The sequence below is a fragment of the Anomaloglossus baeobatrachus genome, chromosome 3 (assembly GCF_048569485.1).
Source record: "Anomaloglossus baeobatrachus isolate aAnoBae1 chromosome 3, aAnoBae1.hap1, whole genome shotgun sequence".
Lineage (NCBI taxonomy): Eukaryota > Metazoa > Chordata > Amphibia > Anura > Aromobatidae > Anomaloglossus > Anomaloglossus baeobatrachus.
In genome coordinates, this window is record NC_134355.1 from 325050292 (window position 1) to 325068745 (window position 18454).

Genomic DNA, 18454 nt, shown 5'->3' on the forward strand with positions numbered 1-18454 from the left:
TTTCTCCCAAAAGGGCTTAATCTTACCATAATCCCACCAAATATGAAGCATAGAGCCGGTTTCCTTTTTGACACCACCAACATTTATCAGAGACTGTTGAAAAAATACACTTGTAGCTTGGATGAGTAAAGATACCACTTTGAAAGGATTCCTGAGCTGAGGAAGCAGACATTTTATGAGTGAGGCCGGTGTCACACTTGCGATTGCAAAATCGTTCCGATTCTCGTGCCTGAGAGTAGGATGAGCTCTGTCCGAGTGTTGATCTGTGTGCAGTGCAATTGCAATGCGAGTCTGTGATTTTTCTCATGATAGTAGTCCGTGAGCAATCCATATTCAATCTGTATGTGATCCGTTTTTTTCTCAGCAGCTATTAGTCATTAGTCATGTACAGGAGCATTTACAGTGTTCTCTGCTACAAGATAGAATTGTATTTAGAAAAACTGATGCCACTAGGATGGTCTTTGTGCTGTCCGTGTGACATTCGTTTTTTTATCACACCCATAGACTTGCATTGTAAAGACTCGCACGAGAAACTCTAGAAATCGCTGCATCACAAGTGTGACGCCGGCCTGAATAGGAAACTCTTCTCTTAATCTAGAGGGGCCAGAATCACTCCCAACTCACTTTCCCAAGCCCTGTGGAATCTTAATGTACCCAAATTGCCATCTCTAATTAACCCATTGCATATCAAAGATATTACATTCCCGGGCAGAGAATCTGGTAAAAAACAACTTCTGAAGAAAAATGGGGACAGACAGAGATACACTACTAATTTTCTGAGGCAATAAAAATTGTCATAACTGTAAATATTCAAACCTTGTGGATAGGGACTGAGCCTGAAAAGAAAAGCTTCCAAATACTGGGGGCAAAATAAGTGTTTTCATCTATAGAGTTAAAAGTTTTAGCCATTACTGGTGCTAATTGTCCTCGAAAGAATTTATAAAATGCTGGTGTAAAGCTGTCTTGGCCACTACATTTACCAGATGCAGATTGGATTATGGAATTCATTTCACCACCCTATGACACATCATCCCCCTCAACATATTGTTTGATCTGGGCAGAGGTCTCCAGGCGGAAGATCTGAGTACTGACCTTTTGATATTCTATAGTTTTCTTATTGAACTAAATATGTTAATAATTTATTTCGAATTATGAGGGTCTCTATCTTCATGTCTTTTGACGCACAGAATGTACGTTGCGGAAGAACGAGGGTGAAGCATTCTTGAAAGAGGTTTCCCACATTTATCAGATGCATCGTAGAAGAAACATTTATGCTTTTCCCTATGTCTTAGGTACTTCTGATCTAGAATAGCCGTTACCGTCATCCCTTTTATAAATATAAATATATATATATATAATATATATATGTATGTATGTGTATATATATATCTATATATATGTATATATATATATAATATATATACATATATGTGTATATATCTGCTAAAGTGATTGTGAAAAGTGTTTATGTGAGATCTCGAGAATATTTATCTGACGCAGCACTTTCATCAACCTTTAGAGCCCTTTCCATCGTAATTGCCTGGAACCATGCTTGATTAGGATACCTCTCAAGAGTCTCCTGCTGTAAAGGGATTGAGGTTTCATCAGAGGAAAATACAGTACCTTTAATAAAGTAGTTATGGAATCCTTCAGCTCTTATGTGTAAAGATTATCCTTAAGATTGTCATTCAGTTTTCACTTTCACGAATGTTGAACAAGAGAGGGAAGGGACAAGGAAATAAAAGATTAGAGCATGGTTAGACCATGGAAACTCTCCAATCGCATCCAATAGTTGCCACGATAGAGCATGGTGAAACAAAAGGAAGAAGTCTATGTAGCTATATGAGTTATGGGCATATGAAAAATATGTGTAGTCTTTACATTGTGGATTTAATATGCGCCAGTTGTCATCCGGAGGACTCAAAGGAGCCATTTCCATGCGCAAAGTTGTCTCAGCAGGACAGTACCCTATACAGATGAAGAATCTATTGAAGAGTTAAAAGTAAAATTTAAGTCATCACCTGTAATCAAAACTCCTTCTGCAAAATCAGAGAGGCATGTTAGAAAAGAGCGACCTGTAGCAATTTGATCCTATTTGGAAGGTACCAATTAACTATTGTACAAACTAAATTTTCCAATTTTTAGATTAAGAAAAATGAATCTGTTCTGGGGAGACCTCTGGCAATCTGGGAACAGAAGGTTACAACGCCTTATTAGGCAAATGTCTATAACTCTTCTTTGAGTGAATCTACTTTCTTTCAGTGCTGTAGGGATTAAGGACTCTTTTCTATCTGGCTGACCTTTGTAGTCTTAATCTCAGGTGCAGCTCCTTTGTAACTACTCTCCTTCGTTATAAAAAAAAAAAATCACATGACTTACCTGTCACAAACCACCGGGGGGGTCACTCAGAAATCCCCCGCGCTGGCTACCAGTACGTCACAATCGGGGGGTAACAAGTGGGGGTCACCCCTCCTTTATACCTCCCGACCGACAGACAGAGCACGTGACGCGCTCTCTAGCGCCCCTCTTATAGTCAGGCCAATTATGGAATTGCCCGACAATAAGCAAGGAGGCCGCTATACTACTTATGCCGATTATTGAAGGGTCCCCGGTGAGAGTAAGGTATATATTCCCCCGACCTCCGCGGGCGGAATATATAAAATCTCCCCGAATCTCACTGGCCTCCCCACAATAATCCTTGGCACGATTCGCTGCCACCAACCGATTTACGGTAACTATTAGCCGAACACACAGACGTGGGATTCAAGATCGAGATAACAGAACAGCCCAAGATTAATTATATAATTTAATCAGCCTAAAGCCACACCAGAAACTACAATATATACAATAGGGAATCTACAGAATATACATATGTCAGAGTACAGTTACAATCAAAGCATGGGTTACAAACAGGCATACACAGTTCCAGCAGTTACCTTGTTGCGTCTGGCCACAGGGGGGCGCTGTAGACCAGGTTTCCAGGAACTCCCTCACAGGTCTTTCCCAACCAGGCCCCCGAGCAGAAGAACACTGGAAAATGGCCGAAGTAGGGTTATCAACCTGGGCAGATCCAGGTCCCCTCCTACCTTAGTGACCTCACAGGGAAGCACTGCCACTCCCCCTGCATGGATCAGAATTATCCAGCAAAGGGGATATTGGCCATAACTTTGCCTGGGAGCGTCGTAGGCGGACGCCAATGCTCTCATTGTGACAGTTATGAATTTAGCTACAGAACGAGGGGACTCATGACCTGTCTGCCAGTTCCCCATTGGCTGATATCACGCCTGGGGCATTTCCCAATGTCCTGCTCCCATAAAAAGGGGGTGCCGGCATCGTCCACATGCGGAGACACCATTTTTATGGTTGCCATATTTATCGGAAATATGGCTTGCGAGATATGAACCATTTTTTACTGGAGTCGTTCTGTCTGGCTATTTCCATAGCCTTGCTAACTAGCTAGCAGCTCCTACTACAGGGTGACGGCAGGGAGTCATCCTGTGTCCATTGTCCTAAAGCCACCTAATTTCCATATCACAGGACATGGCCATGGGATTTGTTGCTAAACCAGTTGTGTGAAGGAAAGGGGGGGTGACACCAGGAGAGGGCTTCCTGACATACTTGAATATCATGATTTATCGTCATATCTCCGGATTTACCTCACACCTCCCCCCTTTTGAGGGCGCTAGGGGGCAGCACACTCCGGTGTTCCCCCGTGCGCCCGTCCGCGACCTCTCCTTGTCGGGACAGCCCGTCTGCGTTACCGTGGTCACGGCCCCTTTTGTGGCGAATGGTGAAGTTGTATTGCTGGAGCGCAAGGCTCCATCGCAACAATCGCCCATTCGTCCCAGAGACGGTGTGCAACCAGCTGAGGGGATTGTGGTCCGTCTCCACGATGAAGTGGCGCCCGTATAGATAGGGTTGCAGACGCTGCAGGGCCCACACTATGGCCAGGCACTCCTTCTCCATCGTGGAATAGGCAACTTCCCTTGGTAACAGCTTCCTGCTCAGGTACAAGACTGGGTGCTCTTGGCTCGCAGAGTCCACCTGGCTGAGCACCGCACCGAGGCCGAAGTCACTGGCGTCGGTCTGTACTACAAACGGCCGCGTGAAGTCGGCTGCCTGTAGCACGGGCGGGCTGGACAGGGCGTCCTTTAGGGCCCGGAAGGCTGTCTCGCAGTCCATTGTCCAATCGACTGCAGAGGGCAGCTTCTTCTTGGTGAGGTCCGTCAAGGGCTTTGCCAGGCTACTATAGCATGGAACAAACCTCCTATAGTACCCAGCGGTCCCCAAGAAGGACATCACCTGCTTCTTGGTCCTGGGGGTGGGCCAGGATGCGATGGCTTCCACTTTCTCAGGCTCGGGCTTCAGTGTTCTCCCACCTACCCGGTGACCGAGGTACTGGACCTCGCTCATGGCCAGCTGACACTTTCCCGGCTTGATGGTCAAACCTGCCCGGTGGATCCGCCTGAGCACCTGTGCTAGATGCTCTAGGTGGTCCTCCCAGGTGGGACTGAAGACGGCAATGTCATCCAGGTACGCGGCCGCGTACCCTTCAAGTCCCTTGAGCAGGGTGTTGACCATCCGCTGGAAAGTGGCAGGGGCATTCCTCATCCCGAATGGCATCACCGTGGACTCGTACAGTCCAAATGGGGTAATAAAGGCAGAGCGTTCCCTGGCCTTGCGAGTCAGGGGGATCTGCCAATATCCCCGGCTCAGATCCATGATGGTCAGGTACTGAGCCCCGGCCAACTGATCGAGCAGGTCATCGATGCGTGGCATTGGGTACGCATCGGCGACCGTGACCGCATTGAGCCCCCTGTAGTCCACGCAGAACCGAGTGGTTCGGTCCTTCTTAGGGACGAGGACTACAGGCGAGGCCCAAGCGCTGTTGGATGCCTGGATCACCCCCAGCTTCAGCATCTCGTCAATCTCCTGGCGCATGTGTTGCTGCACCTCCAGGGAGACCCGATATGCTGAACGCCGGATCGGGGAATGATCCCCAGTGTCCACGTGATGGACAGCCAAGTCAGTCCTTCCGGGCTGGTTGGTAAACAACCCCCGGAAGGGGTGTAGGGTGGCCCACAGCTGGGACCGTTGGTCCTCCAAGAGCTGGTGGCCAACCTCCACATCCTCCATGGATCCGCCTGCCCTAACCTGGGCTAGCATATCCAAGAGGGTTTCCGCTTCTCCCTCCTCGGGCAGGTTGCACACGGGGAGCGCACATGCCTCCCGCTCATGATGTGCCTTCATCATGTTCACATGGAAGGGCTTCCGCCTTCCACGGGCAGGGTCCAGGGTGACCAGGTACGTTACAGGGTTGAGCTGCTGGTACACGAGGTATGGGCCTTCCCAGGCTGCCTGAAGCTTGTCCTGTGGTACGGGGACCAGTACCCACACCTTTTGACCCACTTGGTAGGTCCTCTCACAAGCGTTCTGGTCGTACCAACGCTTCTGATCGGCCTGGGCTTGAGCCATATTGTCGTGTACCAGTTGCGTCAAGGCCTGCATTTTGTCCCGGAAGCGCATGACATACTCGATAACCGACACTCCAGGGGTGGCCAAATCCCCTTCCCAAGCCTCTTTCACCAGAGCCAGGGGGCCCCGCACACGTCGCCCGTACAGGAGCTCAAACGGTGAGAATCCTGTTGAGGCCTGTGGAACCTCCCGGTAAGCAAATAACAGGTGTGGGAGATACCGCTCCCAGTCACGCCCATGGGAGTCGACCAACATCTTAAGCATCTGCTTTAAGGTGCCATTGAACCGCTCGCACAGGCCATTAGTCTGTGGATGGTACGGGCTGGCCACCAGATGTCGCACCTGGACTTGCTTACAGAGGGCCTCCATCAGCTGGGACATGAATTGGGTCCCCCGGTCAGTGAGCATTTCCTGGGGAAAACCCACTCGGGAGAAAATCTCCAGCAATGCGGTGGCCACCTTGTCAGCCCGAATGGACGACAAGGCCACTGCTTCTGGGTACCGGGTGGCATAGTCCACTACCGTCAGTATGAAGCGTTTCCCGGAGCTGCTGGGGATGGCCAGCGGGCCGACCAGATCCACAGCCACCCTCCTGAAAGGCTCATCGATGATTGGCAGAGATACTAGTGGGGCTTTGGGGCGTGGCCCCGCCTTCCCCACTCTCTGACAGGTTTCACACGAACGGCAGTAGGCAGCCACATCGGCCCCCATTTTTGGCCAGTAGAAATGCTGGTTTAACCTGGCCTTGGTCTTAGCGATCCCTAGGTGTCCGGCCATCGGAATCTCATGTGCGATCCCCAACAACTCCGTCCGGAACGGATAGGGTACCACCAACTGTCGGTCCCTGGGCCACGCCTCCGGTGAACCCTGCTGGACCGTGGCCCGGTACAGCCGTCCTTGGTCCCAGACCACTCGCTCCGGGTCCGAGTCCGAGGGAGGCTGTGCCGCCTGCTCCTTAAGAGCTTTCAGGCTGTCGTCAGCTTCTAACGCTGCCTGAAACCCCTGACTAGATGTGGCCAGAATCGACGAGACTGTCACATCTTCGGTCAGTACCCCGGGACCTGTGTCCTGGCCTCCACCTGACTCGGCTGCCACTTGGTCAGAAGGGGAAGAGCTATCGGACCTCCGGGAGGACCCTTGGCTTCCAGCACTCCCACTGCGGGTGACAGCGGCCACAGCCGCTGCGACCGTGGGTCGTGCCTGCTCCTCCTCCGTTCCTGACCAAGTCGCCGGTTCAGGCAGACCTACCTGGCTTCCTGACACCCCGGTTGTGGGGGAACCATGCACCGAGATCTTACCTGGGAGCACTTCCGCTCCTGGACCGGCCCCAATCTCACCTGCCTGTTCCCCTCCTGCAGCAACAGAACCCCGCTGTGAAATCTCTGGGGACCCCACATTTGCTGTGGTAGCCCCCACCCCACACACTGGTCCTCCCCCTGCAGCACCCTGCTCTCTGCTTATCCCTGCAGAGGGCAACAGATCCCAGCTCACAGGCTGGTTACTTGTAGAGGCATTGTCACACCTTTCTCTGACCCCCTCCCCTGTCACAGCTGCAGCTGAGTGTGTGTCTATGGTGTCTATGCAAGCAGAAATATCAGAGTTCACTCCCTCCTCCCTTACATCATTCATAGATAACACATTAACATTGTTAGGAGTCATGTCAGTACGGGCTGAAGGTTCAGCCCTTGGTTGGGGCCCAAACTGGGAGGTTATCTGCCCCAAATCTGTCCCAAGTAGCACGTTTGCAGGGATCCGATCAGTTACCCCCACCTCCCTCACCCCCCGCCCTGCGCCCCAGTCCACATAAATGTCAGCAACCGGCAGCGCCGGGTCAGTGCCTCCAATCCCGGAGACAGCGAGGGTTTTTCCAGGGATCAAGTCTTGGGGGGACACCATCTCAGGCCGCACCAGAGTCACCTCCGAGGCGCTGTCTCGCAGTCCTATGGTCACAGACCGGCCGACGGTGACAGGTTGGAAGCTGTCCAGGGACCTACCACCACCCCCACCCACACAATACACCTTGGGCGGCCCTTGGGACGGGGACGGAGCCGGGGCCTTGGGGCGCTGAGGGCACATGGCCTTGAAGTGTCCAGGTAGGTTGCACTGGTGGCACCGTCTTGGTTCCGCCACGGGCCTGGAGAGGGGAGTTGAGGGGGACACCCCCTGCAGTCTAGGGGCAGGTGGGGCAGTCGCAGAATTCATCTTACCCCCTCTCCAGGTGCTGCTGGTGGCCGCTCTCCTGGCCTCAGGGGCCCGGTTGTTGGTGTAGTCATCGGCAAGGGCAGCTGTAGCCGTGGACCCCTTTGGCTTCTGGTCTCGGATGAACTGGCGGAGATCCTCAGGGCAGTTCCACAAGAGTTGCTCCGTGATGAACAAGTCCAGGATCTCCGGTCCGGTGGAAAGCTGCAGGCCTTGGGTCCAGTGGTCGGCAGCTCGGGCAAGTGCCCGCCGGTGGTCAGCCCAGGAGTCCTTTGGTCCCTTCTGTAGGCTCCGGAACTTCTTGCGGTAGGACTCTGGAGTGAGGTTGTACTGTTGGATCAGGGCCCGCTTGATGGTGTCGTAGCCCTGATCTGCCTCAGCAGGCAAGTCCCCAAGGACATCCAGGGCCTTACCCCTTAAACGGGGGGTCAGGTATTTGGCCCACTGGTCCTTGTCCAGATGGTGCTGCAAGCAAGTCCGTTCAAAAGCAGTCAAGAAAGAGTCCAAGTCTCCATCCTTCTCCAGCACTGGGAAGTCCTCAACACGGACCTTTGGAAGTTTGGTGTCTCGAAGGTCACATGTGGCTGATGAGGGCCGGAGCTGAGCTAGCTGCAGCTGGTAGTCACGCTCTGCCTGGCGCTCTCGCTCTTCACGCGCTGCCTGCCGCTCTCGCTCCGCAGCCTCACGCTCTGCGTGCCGCTCCGCAGCCTCAGCGTCACGCGCTGCCTGCCGCTCTGCCCTGCGCTCTGCCAGGAGTTCCTTGTAGCCCTTCTGGTCTCCAGCCTGGAGAAGGGCCATAGCCATTTGAAGAAGGCTATCCGAGCCTCCCAGGCTCGGTGGAATGGCACGTGGTGATCTGCGGCACGCTGCAGAGCTAGGCGATTCACTGTCCCTTTCAGAGCGGAGGGCTGGCATCTGGCTCGTTGAGGAACCTTGGGTGAGCTCCTCCTCATCTTGTCCAGCAGTGCCAGGTTGCGCAATGTCCTCGGCAGAACGGTTTTCTGGCGTCGAGCTCCTGGAGGACTCGTGGGCAACCTCCTCATTGCTGTCCACAGCACCGTCCTCCCTCTCTTCGGCTCCTGCCTTAGCATTGGCCAGTTGCATAGCTCTGCTCCTGGTGCCATCAGCCATTCTTGCAGACTTTTGGTCACTGACACAGAACTGACACCTGATGCCTCCACACACCTTACAGTATCTGCACTCTGACACTCTAGTGTTGAGCTAGTCTGAAGACCCCAGCAGCCACAGCTGCTGCAGGCAGTCTTTAGTGTCTGGGAGTATGGGTCTCACACTCACACACACTATTATCTCGATCCCACCGCTATGCCACCAATATGTCACAAACCACCGGGGGGGTCACTCAGAAATCCCCCGCGCTGGCTACCAGTACGTCACAATCGGGGGGTAACAAGTGGGGGTCACCCCTCCTTTATACCTCCCGACCGACAGACAGAGCACGTGACGCGCTCTCTAGCGCCCCTCTTATAGTCAGGCCAATTATGGAATTGCCCGACAATAAGCAAGGAGGCCGCTATACTACTTATGCCGATTATTGAAGGGTCCCCGGTGAGAGTAAGGTATATATTCCCCCGACCTCCGCGGGCGGAATATATAAAATCTCCCCGAATCTCACTGGCCTCCCCACAATAATCCTTGGCACGATTCGCTGCCACCAACCGATTTACGGTAACTATTAGCCGAACACACAGACGTGGGATTCAAGATCGAGATAACAGAACAGCCCAAGATTAATTATATAATTTAATCAGCCTAAAGCCACACCAGAAACTACAATATATACAATAGGGAATCTACAGAATATACATATGTCAGAGTACAGTTACAATCAAAGCATGGGTTACAAACAGGCATACACAGTTCCAGCAGTTACCTTGTTGCGTCTGGCCACAGGGGGGCGCTGTAGACCAGGTTTCCAGGAACTCCCTCACAGGTCTTTCCCAACCAGGCCCCCGAGCAGAAGAACACTGGAAAATGGCCGAAGTAGGGTTATCAACCTGGGCAGATCCAGGTCCCCTCCTACCTTAGTGACCTCACAGGGAAGCACTGCCACTCCCCCTGCATGGATCAGAATTATCCAGCAAAGGGGATATTGGCCATAACTTTGCCTGGGAGCGTCGTAGGCGGACGCCAATGCTCTCATTGTGACAGTTATGAATTTAGCTACAGAACGAGGGGACTCATGACCTGTCTGCCAGTTCCCCATTGGCTGATATCACGCCTGGGGCATTTCCCAATGTCCTGCTCCCATAAAAAGGGGGTGCCGGCATCGTCCACATGCGGAGACACCATTTTTATGGTTGCCATATTTATCGGAAATATGGCTTGCGAGATATGAACCATTTTTTACTGGAGTCGTTCTGTCTGGCTATTTCCATAGCCTTGCTAACTAGCTAGCAGCTCCTACTACAGGGTGACGGCAGGGAGTCATCCTGTGTCCATTGTCCTAAAGCCACCTAATTTCCATATCACAGGACATGGCCATGGGATTTGTTGCTAAACCAGTTGTGTGAAGGAAAGGGGGGGTGACACCAGGAGAGGGCTTCCTGACATACTTGAATATCATGATTTATCGTCATATCTCCGGATTTACCTCACATTACCATTGAACACTAGTTATAGAATCTCATTCTTATACTACCACTTTGGAAGGAGCCTGTCTCTGGAAAAACCTAAGGAGATGTGACTATTGCAGCTGTGATGTTTAGTTGCATTGGAGGAGCTTGGAGTGTTTTCTTTTTATATACCCTTTGTTTGTCTCCCATACCTCTTGTTGTATCATAGCATTGCTGAGACTAGCTTAGCCAAGGTGAGTTCAGGGCAAGTGGGGGCCTAGGCACGTCGCAGCGATGGGGGGGATGGACCCATATAGGGACATTAGGGAAAAAAAGGTACAGACTCAGGTGATTTGCAAAAGGTGTCCCCTCCCCTTATCGCCAGGGCCTTCCTTCTATGTTGCGCTGCACGCTGAAAGTGTGTATGCTCCGTTGTGACAATTACCTTATTTTGCAGCATTTTTCTTTGCCTGCCTAAGACTTTTCAACAGTGCTGTGTGAATGTACAGTGCCTTGCGAAAGTATCCACCCCCTTTGGCTTTTTACCTATTTTGCTACATTATAATCTGTGTTTAAATATTTTTGTAATCCTATTTGTGTGTCATGCATCAGCACTAAATAGTCTAAATAGTAAAAAGTTGGGAAAATAAGAAAAATATAGGCAAAATTTAAATTTATGCAATAAAATAAATTAAAAATTGCCATATGCATATGTATTCACCCCTTTTGCTATGAAACCCTTCAAAAATTTCTGGTGCAAACAATTACCTTCATAAGTCACATGCTTAGTGAAAGGAAGCCAACACCATGAAGATCAAGGAGAGCTCCAAACAAGTCAGAGACAAAGTTGTTGAGAAATACAAGTCAGGGTTGGGTTCTAAAAAAAAATCTCAATCTCTGATGAACAATCAAATCCATTATTATCAAATGGAAAGAGCATTGTACCACAACAAACCTGCCAAGGAGGGCATTAATCAGAGTGGCAGCACAAAGACCAAAGGAAACCCTAAAGGAACTGCAGACATCTCAAGCAGAAAGAGAGGGAACTGTTCATACAACTACATTAAGCCATACACAGCATATAGCTGGCCCTTATGTAAGAGTGGCCAGAAAAAAAGCCTTTACTTACAGCTAAAAGTTAGAAAGCTCATTTTACTTTTTGGCCACCTAGTTAAACGCTATGTCTGGCGCCAAACCAACACCGCTCATCATCCAAAGAACACTATCCCCAAAGTTAAACAATGTGGTGGCCGCATCATGCTGTGGGGATGTTTTTCGGCAGCAGGGACAAGGAAAATGGTCTGAGTGGAGGGGAAGATGGATGGTGTGAAATACAGGGATATTCTTGAGCAAAACTTGTTTGTCAGTAATTTGAGGAATTGATATGGCTTGGTTCAACTGTCATAGATTAGCTGCTTGGAGGAAAAAAAGCAATATAAGTAAGAAATTAACTCCAGCACTCAGAAGGAGCTATAGAGGATCATATAAATGCTTTTTATTGATTTTCTGCAAAAAAATAGTGCACCTGTCATGATCCAGGACCAGTATTCCCTGCTTCAGAGTTTCCGAGACCCAGCCTGGTAATGTCAGGGGTTAACTCCCATCAACCTCGTTCCGGTTTCAGGAGACACTATATCTGGTCGCTGCACCAGCATTCCAGTGCTAGTTATAGTTTTGCTCTGCAGCCTGGGACTGGCTCTGGTGAGATTTCCTTTTTGATCTGACTCCTTGTTACCGTGCTCTGACCTGTATCCTCCCCCGTTCGTCCGTCTGTCCCAGTCCCTGACTTCCCTCCCGCTCCGGTCAGTTGTTTACCCATCCTGGTTCAGCCTCCTTCCCGTGTTTGTTTCTACTCACCCTCCGGTCTTGTTTTCTGTTTCTCTGTGCTCTTTGTCTTTCCCTCTGCATATAGGATCTCCTGGCATCCGACCTCGGTCTGTTTTCTGACCTGATCTTGATCCTCACTCTGCAGTTACTTGACTTCCCGGCTTGACTCTGACTGCTTGACTACTCTATTGCCCCCTGGTGGTTCACCTGTGAACTGCCTGCTGAGGTTACTCTGCTGTACTTCAGCCTCTTTTCTGTTACAGTGTGACTTTGACTCTTCTTCACTACTCTGCTGCCACCTAGTGGGGAATATGCTGTACTACGTGTTGCCAGCCCTTTGTACAGTGTGACAGCACCTCAACCAAAGCAAAGGATTTGCTTTGGTTTGAGGTGCACTATTTTTTGCAGAAAATCAATAAAAAGGATTTATATGATTCCCACTGTTTTCATGTTGTCCTTCTGAGTATCAGTAATTTGAGACTGGGATAGAGGTTCACCTTCCAACAAGACTATGACCCAAAGCATACAGCTAAAGCAACACTCGAGAGGTTTAAGGGGAGTGGCCTAGTCAAAGCCGACACCTTAATCCAAATGAGAATCTGTGATCAGACTTGAAGATTGCTGTTCACCAGAGGAAAGTATCTAACTTTGTTATGCTCGCGGGACACTGTATTAGTGAGTCCACTGGAGAGCGCCTTGGAGCGCACTGGACCGACTGCTTAGTGTTCACTGCTGTTAAGCAGCCGGCAGAGGGCAGCCCTAGCGGATCTGCAGTACCCTGGCAGCTGGCGCCACTGACGCAATACAGTCTCCGGTAGTAGTGACAGCAGCAACAGGCAGAGTAGTGGATTTGTCCGGGATGGATGGATACGTCAGCAGCGAAGGGCGAGGATACTTGCAGTGGTGAGTATCGTGGTAGCTGGCCTGGATGGTAGCGGCAGCAGCAGATCAGCAAACTGGCACATAACTGAAATATAGATAAATGTCAGCAGCAGCACTCTGCACAATGACAGCAGCAGCACAAGGGACCTCAGAACTAGTAACATAACTAACTCATTGCCCAGGCAGATCCCTTAATGGGAAGGCACCTTAAATACTTGACCTGAGAGGCACTTCCGGGTCAGGGAGCGCAGGCACCCTTTGGGCAGGACCAGGAAGCCTGTGAGGTGTACATCAGCTGTGGGAGACAGCAGTATAGAGCTGGGATGGGGCATCCACTTCAAGATGGCTGAGCAGGTGAGAAAACCAACATCCCCACAGGAGGAGGTAGGCCAGACAACACGGGGATGCCAGTATGGGCGTTACAAACTTGAAGAAGCTGGTGCAGTTTTGCCTTGAGGAATTGGCAAAAAATCACAGTGGCAAGATGTGGAAAACTCAGAGACTTATCCAAAGCAACTTGCAACTGTAATTGTCGCAAGATGAGCCTCTACAAAGTACTGACTTGAGGGGGTGAATAGTTATGCAAATATTCATATTTGTAGGCATGTTCTTTACATGAACTGATGCAAACCCTCAATGTCACAGAGTACAGGTACCAATAAAAGTATGATACTTCACATCTACTTCCCCATTTTGTTGTTCATTTCGTGTCTGATTATATTGCATGACAAATATTGGACTTTGGCTCAAATACCTTTTTAATAGCAAACTTTCAATTTATTGCTTCCAACAATAAAAGTACCTTTTCTAACATTTGAAAATGTTAGTGACTATTTCATCAACCATTACGAGCGTGGTACCTGCTATATTGATAACAAGGGACTTTTTTATTTTGACAGATATCTGGGCGATTGGCTGCATTTTTGCAGAATTGTTAACATCGGAACCTATTTTTCATTGTCGTCAAGAAGATATCAAGACAAGTAACCCATTCCATCATGACCAACTGGATCGTATATTTAGTGTAATGGGATTTCCTGCAGGTATATGACTTTGACATTTGGCTTTAGCATATGTATAACTTTATTTACTATGTCAAGCTATGTTCATCAGTAGAGCAGCGCACCAATTATTTTTAGTATTTTATTCTAATTGGAAATAACAGTATTTACAGATATCCATTGTGTACATAAAATCTATTTTTCTGGGAATGTACCGTATTTGCTTTTCTCCCATACTTACGGTAATTACAATAATTACAATATAACATTTGAGCATTGGGAATTTGTGATATGACAACACTAAGTAGCAAGTATTTGTGAAGTTTGAAGGAAATCATGCATGCTTTTCTAAATATTCCAACTATCTAAATTTGAAAATTGTGACATTCATTTGTATTCTGCCCCTTGAGTGAATAATATTAAAGGGAACCAAACATCAGGATTTTCATGTATAAGGTGCAGCCAGTGCAGTACTGGCACTATGAGGCACATTGTGTACATATCATCAGGGGGCAGCTCGGGTGTTTAGGCAGTGAAATCCAACTTTATAAAGTTTGAAAAATCAAGCAGTTTTTGATTGACATGTGCACCACTCTTCTAATGTCCGGGCGGGTTATGCACGTGTATCCCCGGCCCCCGCCACCTGTTCCTCTCTCTCTCTGGTTGTATTCAAATTTCTCTCTTCAGAAACATGGCTCCGGAGTTGGCACCTGCGCATAGCGCTTATCTCCGGCGCCATGTTTCTGAAGCCCGCAGTAGCTAGTATTACCTGCAGCTACCATATCGTGCCGCCCCAGGACATTGCAATCAGTGGCAATCAAAACATCACATACTGTATACCTAAAAATTGTATAACGAAAAACGTCAACTCAAGATGCAAAAAATAAGCCTTCACACAGCCCCAGATCCCGAAAAATGAGAATGCTATAATATAAGTCTGAAAATGGATACAAAAGTGCAATTTTTTTTTTTTTGGGACAAATTTTTGAATTTTTTTTCACCACTTAAAGAAAAAAAAAACCTATACATGTTTGGTATCAACCAACTTGTACTGACCTGGGGAATCATACTGCAAGGTCAGTTTTACCATATAGTAAACATGGTAAATAAACCTAAAAAAGAATTGTGGAATTTTTACTTTTTTTTACATTTTCCCTGCATTTGGAATTCTTCTCCCATTTCCAGTATAATATGGAGCAGACTGAATGGTGTCATTTAAAAGTGCAACTCGTCCCGCAAACAACAAGCCAGCATATGGCTGTTTTGATGGCAAAATAAAAAAAGTTATGGATCTTGGAAGAAAGGGTGGAAAATGAAAAACTGAAAATTGCCAGGTGATGTCGGGGTTAAGGATAATTTGCAGTGTTAATTTTCCGCCATAAGTGTCTGGCATTTAGAGAGACCAGGAGACTTTTGGCTGCTTCTCTAAAAAGTGCTCTTTGCTTGGGATGTCAGTTTAGGTGCATGGCCATGTCTTGGTAGGTGTGAAGAGCTGGCCACGAACTAAAGACTAAAGGGTGCTTTATACACTGTGACATCACTAGCGATGTCGCGAGCGATAGCACCCGCCCCCGTCGTTCTTGCGATATGTGGTGATCGCTGCCATAGCGGTTAATATCGCTACGGCAGCGTCACACGCACATACCTGTTCAGCGACGTCGCTGTTGCTGCCGAACAATCCCTCATTCAAGGGGCAAGTGCGTTTGGCGTCACAGCGGCGTCACAAAACGGCCGCCCAATAGAAGAAGAGGGGAGGAGATAAGCGGCCTGAACATGCCGCCCGCTTCCTTCCTTCCGCATTGCCGCTGGACGCAGGTAAGATGTTCGTTGTTCCTGCGATGTCACACATAGCGATGTGTGGTGCCGCAGGAACGACGAACAACCAGCGGCATGCACCACCAACGATATTATGAAAAGGAGCGACGTGTCCACGATCAACGATTTTTGACGTTTTTCGATTGTTGATCGTCACTCCTAGCTGTCACACGCTGCGATGTCGCTAACGACGCCGTATATGCGTCACAAACACTGTGACCCCGACGATATATCGTTAGCGATGTCGCAGCGTGTAAAGCACCCTTTAGACTTGTTCCAGCACAGAGTGCTGGTTACATCAATCTTATTATGTTTTATTAGAGATTGCTTGCTCTTCATTTTAACATACACAATTTGAAGGGGGAGGAGGTTGTAACAGTGTGTGTTCCTAGTTGGCCTCCTTGTGCTCTAATGTAATCAGGCCTGCAGTAGGATTCATTGTCCTGCATGTGGGGGATTGTGAGTTTTCTGTTTATCTGTGCAGGGGGGTTTTCTAATACACAATTCTGAAAACTGTGCCAGAGACTGGGCTTCTGGAACCTTCATACTTGTGAGCTTCATACAGAAAATGCCTAAAGAGGTGGGTGTGATGAGTACTTCTGCCCATCCAGCTGATCCCAGGAGAGGTACAACAATAAGCCATACATTTGGTTAGTGAGGGAGATGGTGCTGTGACGTGGAGGGGCAAAGAGGTGCTGTTGCAGCAAATTCCTAATGCCCATGAATGGACTAAAAAGATTGGAGCTGGATACAACTGCTATGGCCGTGATAAGTGCAAAGAAACAAATATCTAGCTCACCCCAAGACTCTGCACTTCTGGCGGTATTGAAGCACAAGATCCCGCTGCTGTTCAGCGTCTGAGGCACAGGCAAACAAAGGAATGTTCCAGCTTCACGCTTCCATAAAAACACAGCTTTAATGAAAAGCTTTTTTAAAATACAAAGAATAATTTTCTTGTAATAAAGATAAGCCACAAAAGTATACCATCTCTGAGTCAGGAAAAATCCAAAGTTTCTTTAAACCGCACACCAGACCCGTTTCGAGCACATGGCTCTTAGACCTTTGTTCACCTGTGGTTGTGATACCCATCGTCTGGATTTGAGGAACTATGCTAAGAACTATTGTTGCTGGCTAGAGCGGGATACATGTGCTATGGTCGTGATATCAGTTGTCTGGAGGAGCATAAAGACTCTTATTGTTGTAAGACTGTGTACTTATAACTGTCAACCTCAAATCTTCACAGTACATTTGTAGTTGGGCCATAGTCCTTCCATTTTTGGATCATGATTTGACCAGTATTCAGTATTCTGTATTCATATCTTGGGCTATTTTTTTTTTAAGCCTACCCCTGCTTTACTTTTCTCCACAAATTTATCACCGATCTGCCTGGTGTATTCATGATGCTCTTTGATCCCTAATGTTCTCAAGCAAACCTCTGAGGCCTTCACTGAACTGCTGTAGTTATGCTAAGAATAAATTGCACAAAAGTGGACTTAAATAATTATGTGACTTCTGGAGGCAATTGGCCCTCAGGATTTTATTTAGGGGTATCAGACTACAAGGGGCTGTATACAAATGCACGTGACAATTTTCAGCTTTATATATTTTAAATATTTAAAAAAACATGTAGAATTTCCTTTACACTTCATAAATACTTGCTACGTTGTGTTGCTATAGCGCATAAAATCTATTTAAGTTTGTGGGTGTCACGTGAAGAAATATGGAAATATTCGTCTGGTATTAATACTTCTCAATTCACTATGCCTTTAATAGAGTATTCTCATTGTTAACATTTATGGCATATCCATAGTCAGTTAAAAATATGGTGGCTGGTAATGAGCAGACTGGGAGCTGTGGACCCGTGTTCCCGCAATATGTGAGGGTCCCGGAGGGTGGATGAATTTTATAATTAGTGACGAGCAGACCCAGACCTGCGCGAGTTCAAAGGTGCCTGATTGCTAGGCCTGGGCCCAGAATTCTCAGTGGATTCTGGGTATTGATCCAGAGCCGGCACTCTGGTAATACAAAAAAAATAAAGAAAAAAATAATAAAGCAAACAGGCTGTACTTACCAAGCCTCCAGTGCGGCTGTAACTGCTTCCTGGTCGCTCATTCATTTCCAGGGCTGCTCATTACCTTCATTGCATATGCACTGCTTTCCCCACCCACCGGTGTCTGTGATCGGCTACAGTCAGACTAAGTGACAGCGTGTCTGACGCTTCCAATCACAGATCCTATCTGGATGTCTATATCATACAGTAAAAATAAATAAAAAAAATTGGTGTAGGGTCTCCCCATATTATGATATACAGCACAGATAAAGCATACAGCTACAGACTGCAGCTTCCAGCTGTGTGCTTATCTTGGATGTGTATCAAAATAAGAAGAACTGCATGCAGCTTTTTAAAAAAAATTATTTAAATACATTTTTTTAAAAAATGGCGTGCTTTCCCCCCCAATTTTGATACACAGCCATGATAAAGCCCGATAGCTGGGCGCTGGTATTCTCAGGCTGGGGAGACCCATGCTTATTTGGCCCTCCCTGCCTAAAAATAGCAGCCTGCAGCCGCCTAAGATTGGTGCATCCATTAGATGTGACAATCCCAGCACTTTACCCGGCTCCTCACGATTGCCTTAGTGTGGTGGCAATCGAGGTAATAAGTGGGTAATGTCAGCCCACAGC

At 48.2% G+C, this 18454-nt stretch overlaps 1 protein-coding gene across 1 annotated transcript in view; it reads left to right on the forward strand.

The window, feature by feature from the left end:
* Positions 1 to 18454, forward strand: part of CDK19 (cyclin dependent kinase 19) — a 399878-nt gene that overhangs the window by 334248 nt on the left and 47176 nt on the right. The window contains exon 7 of the mRNA XM_075338340.1: positions 13856 to 13999. Coding sequence (XP_075194455.1) covers positions 13856 to 13999 — 144 coding nt within the window. The remainder of the gene's footprint in view (positions 1 to 13855; positions 14000 to 18454) is intronic.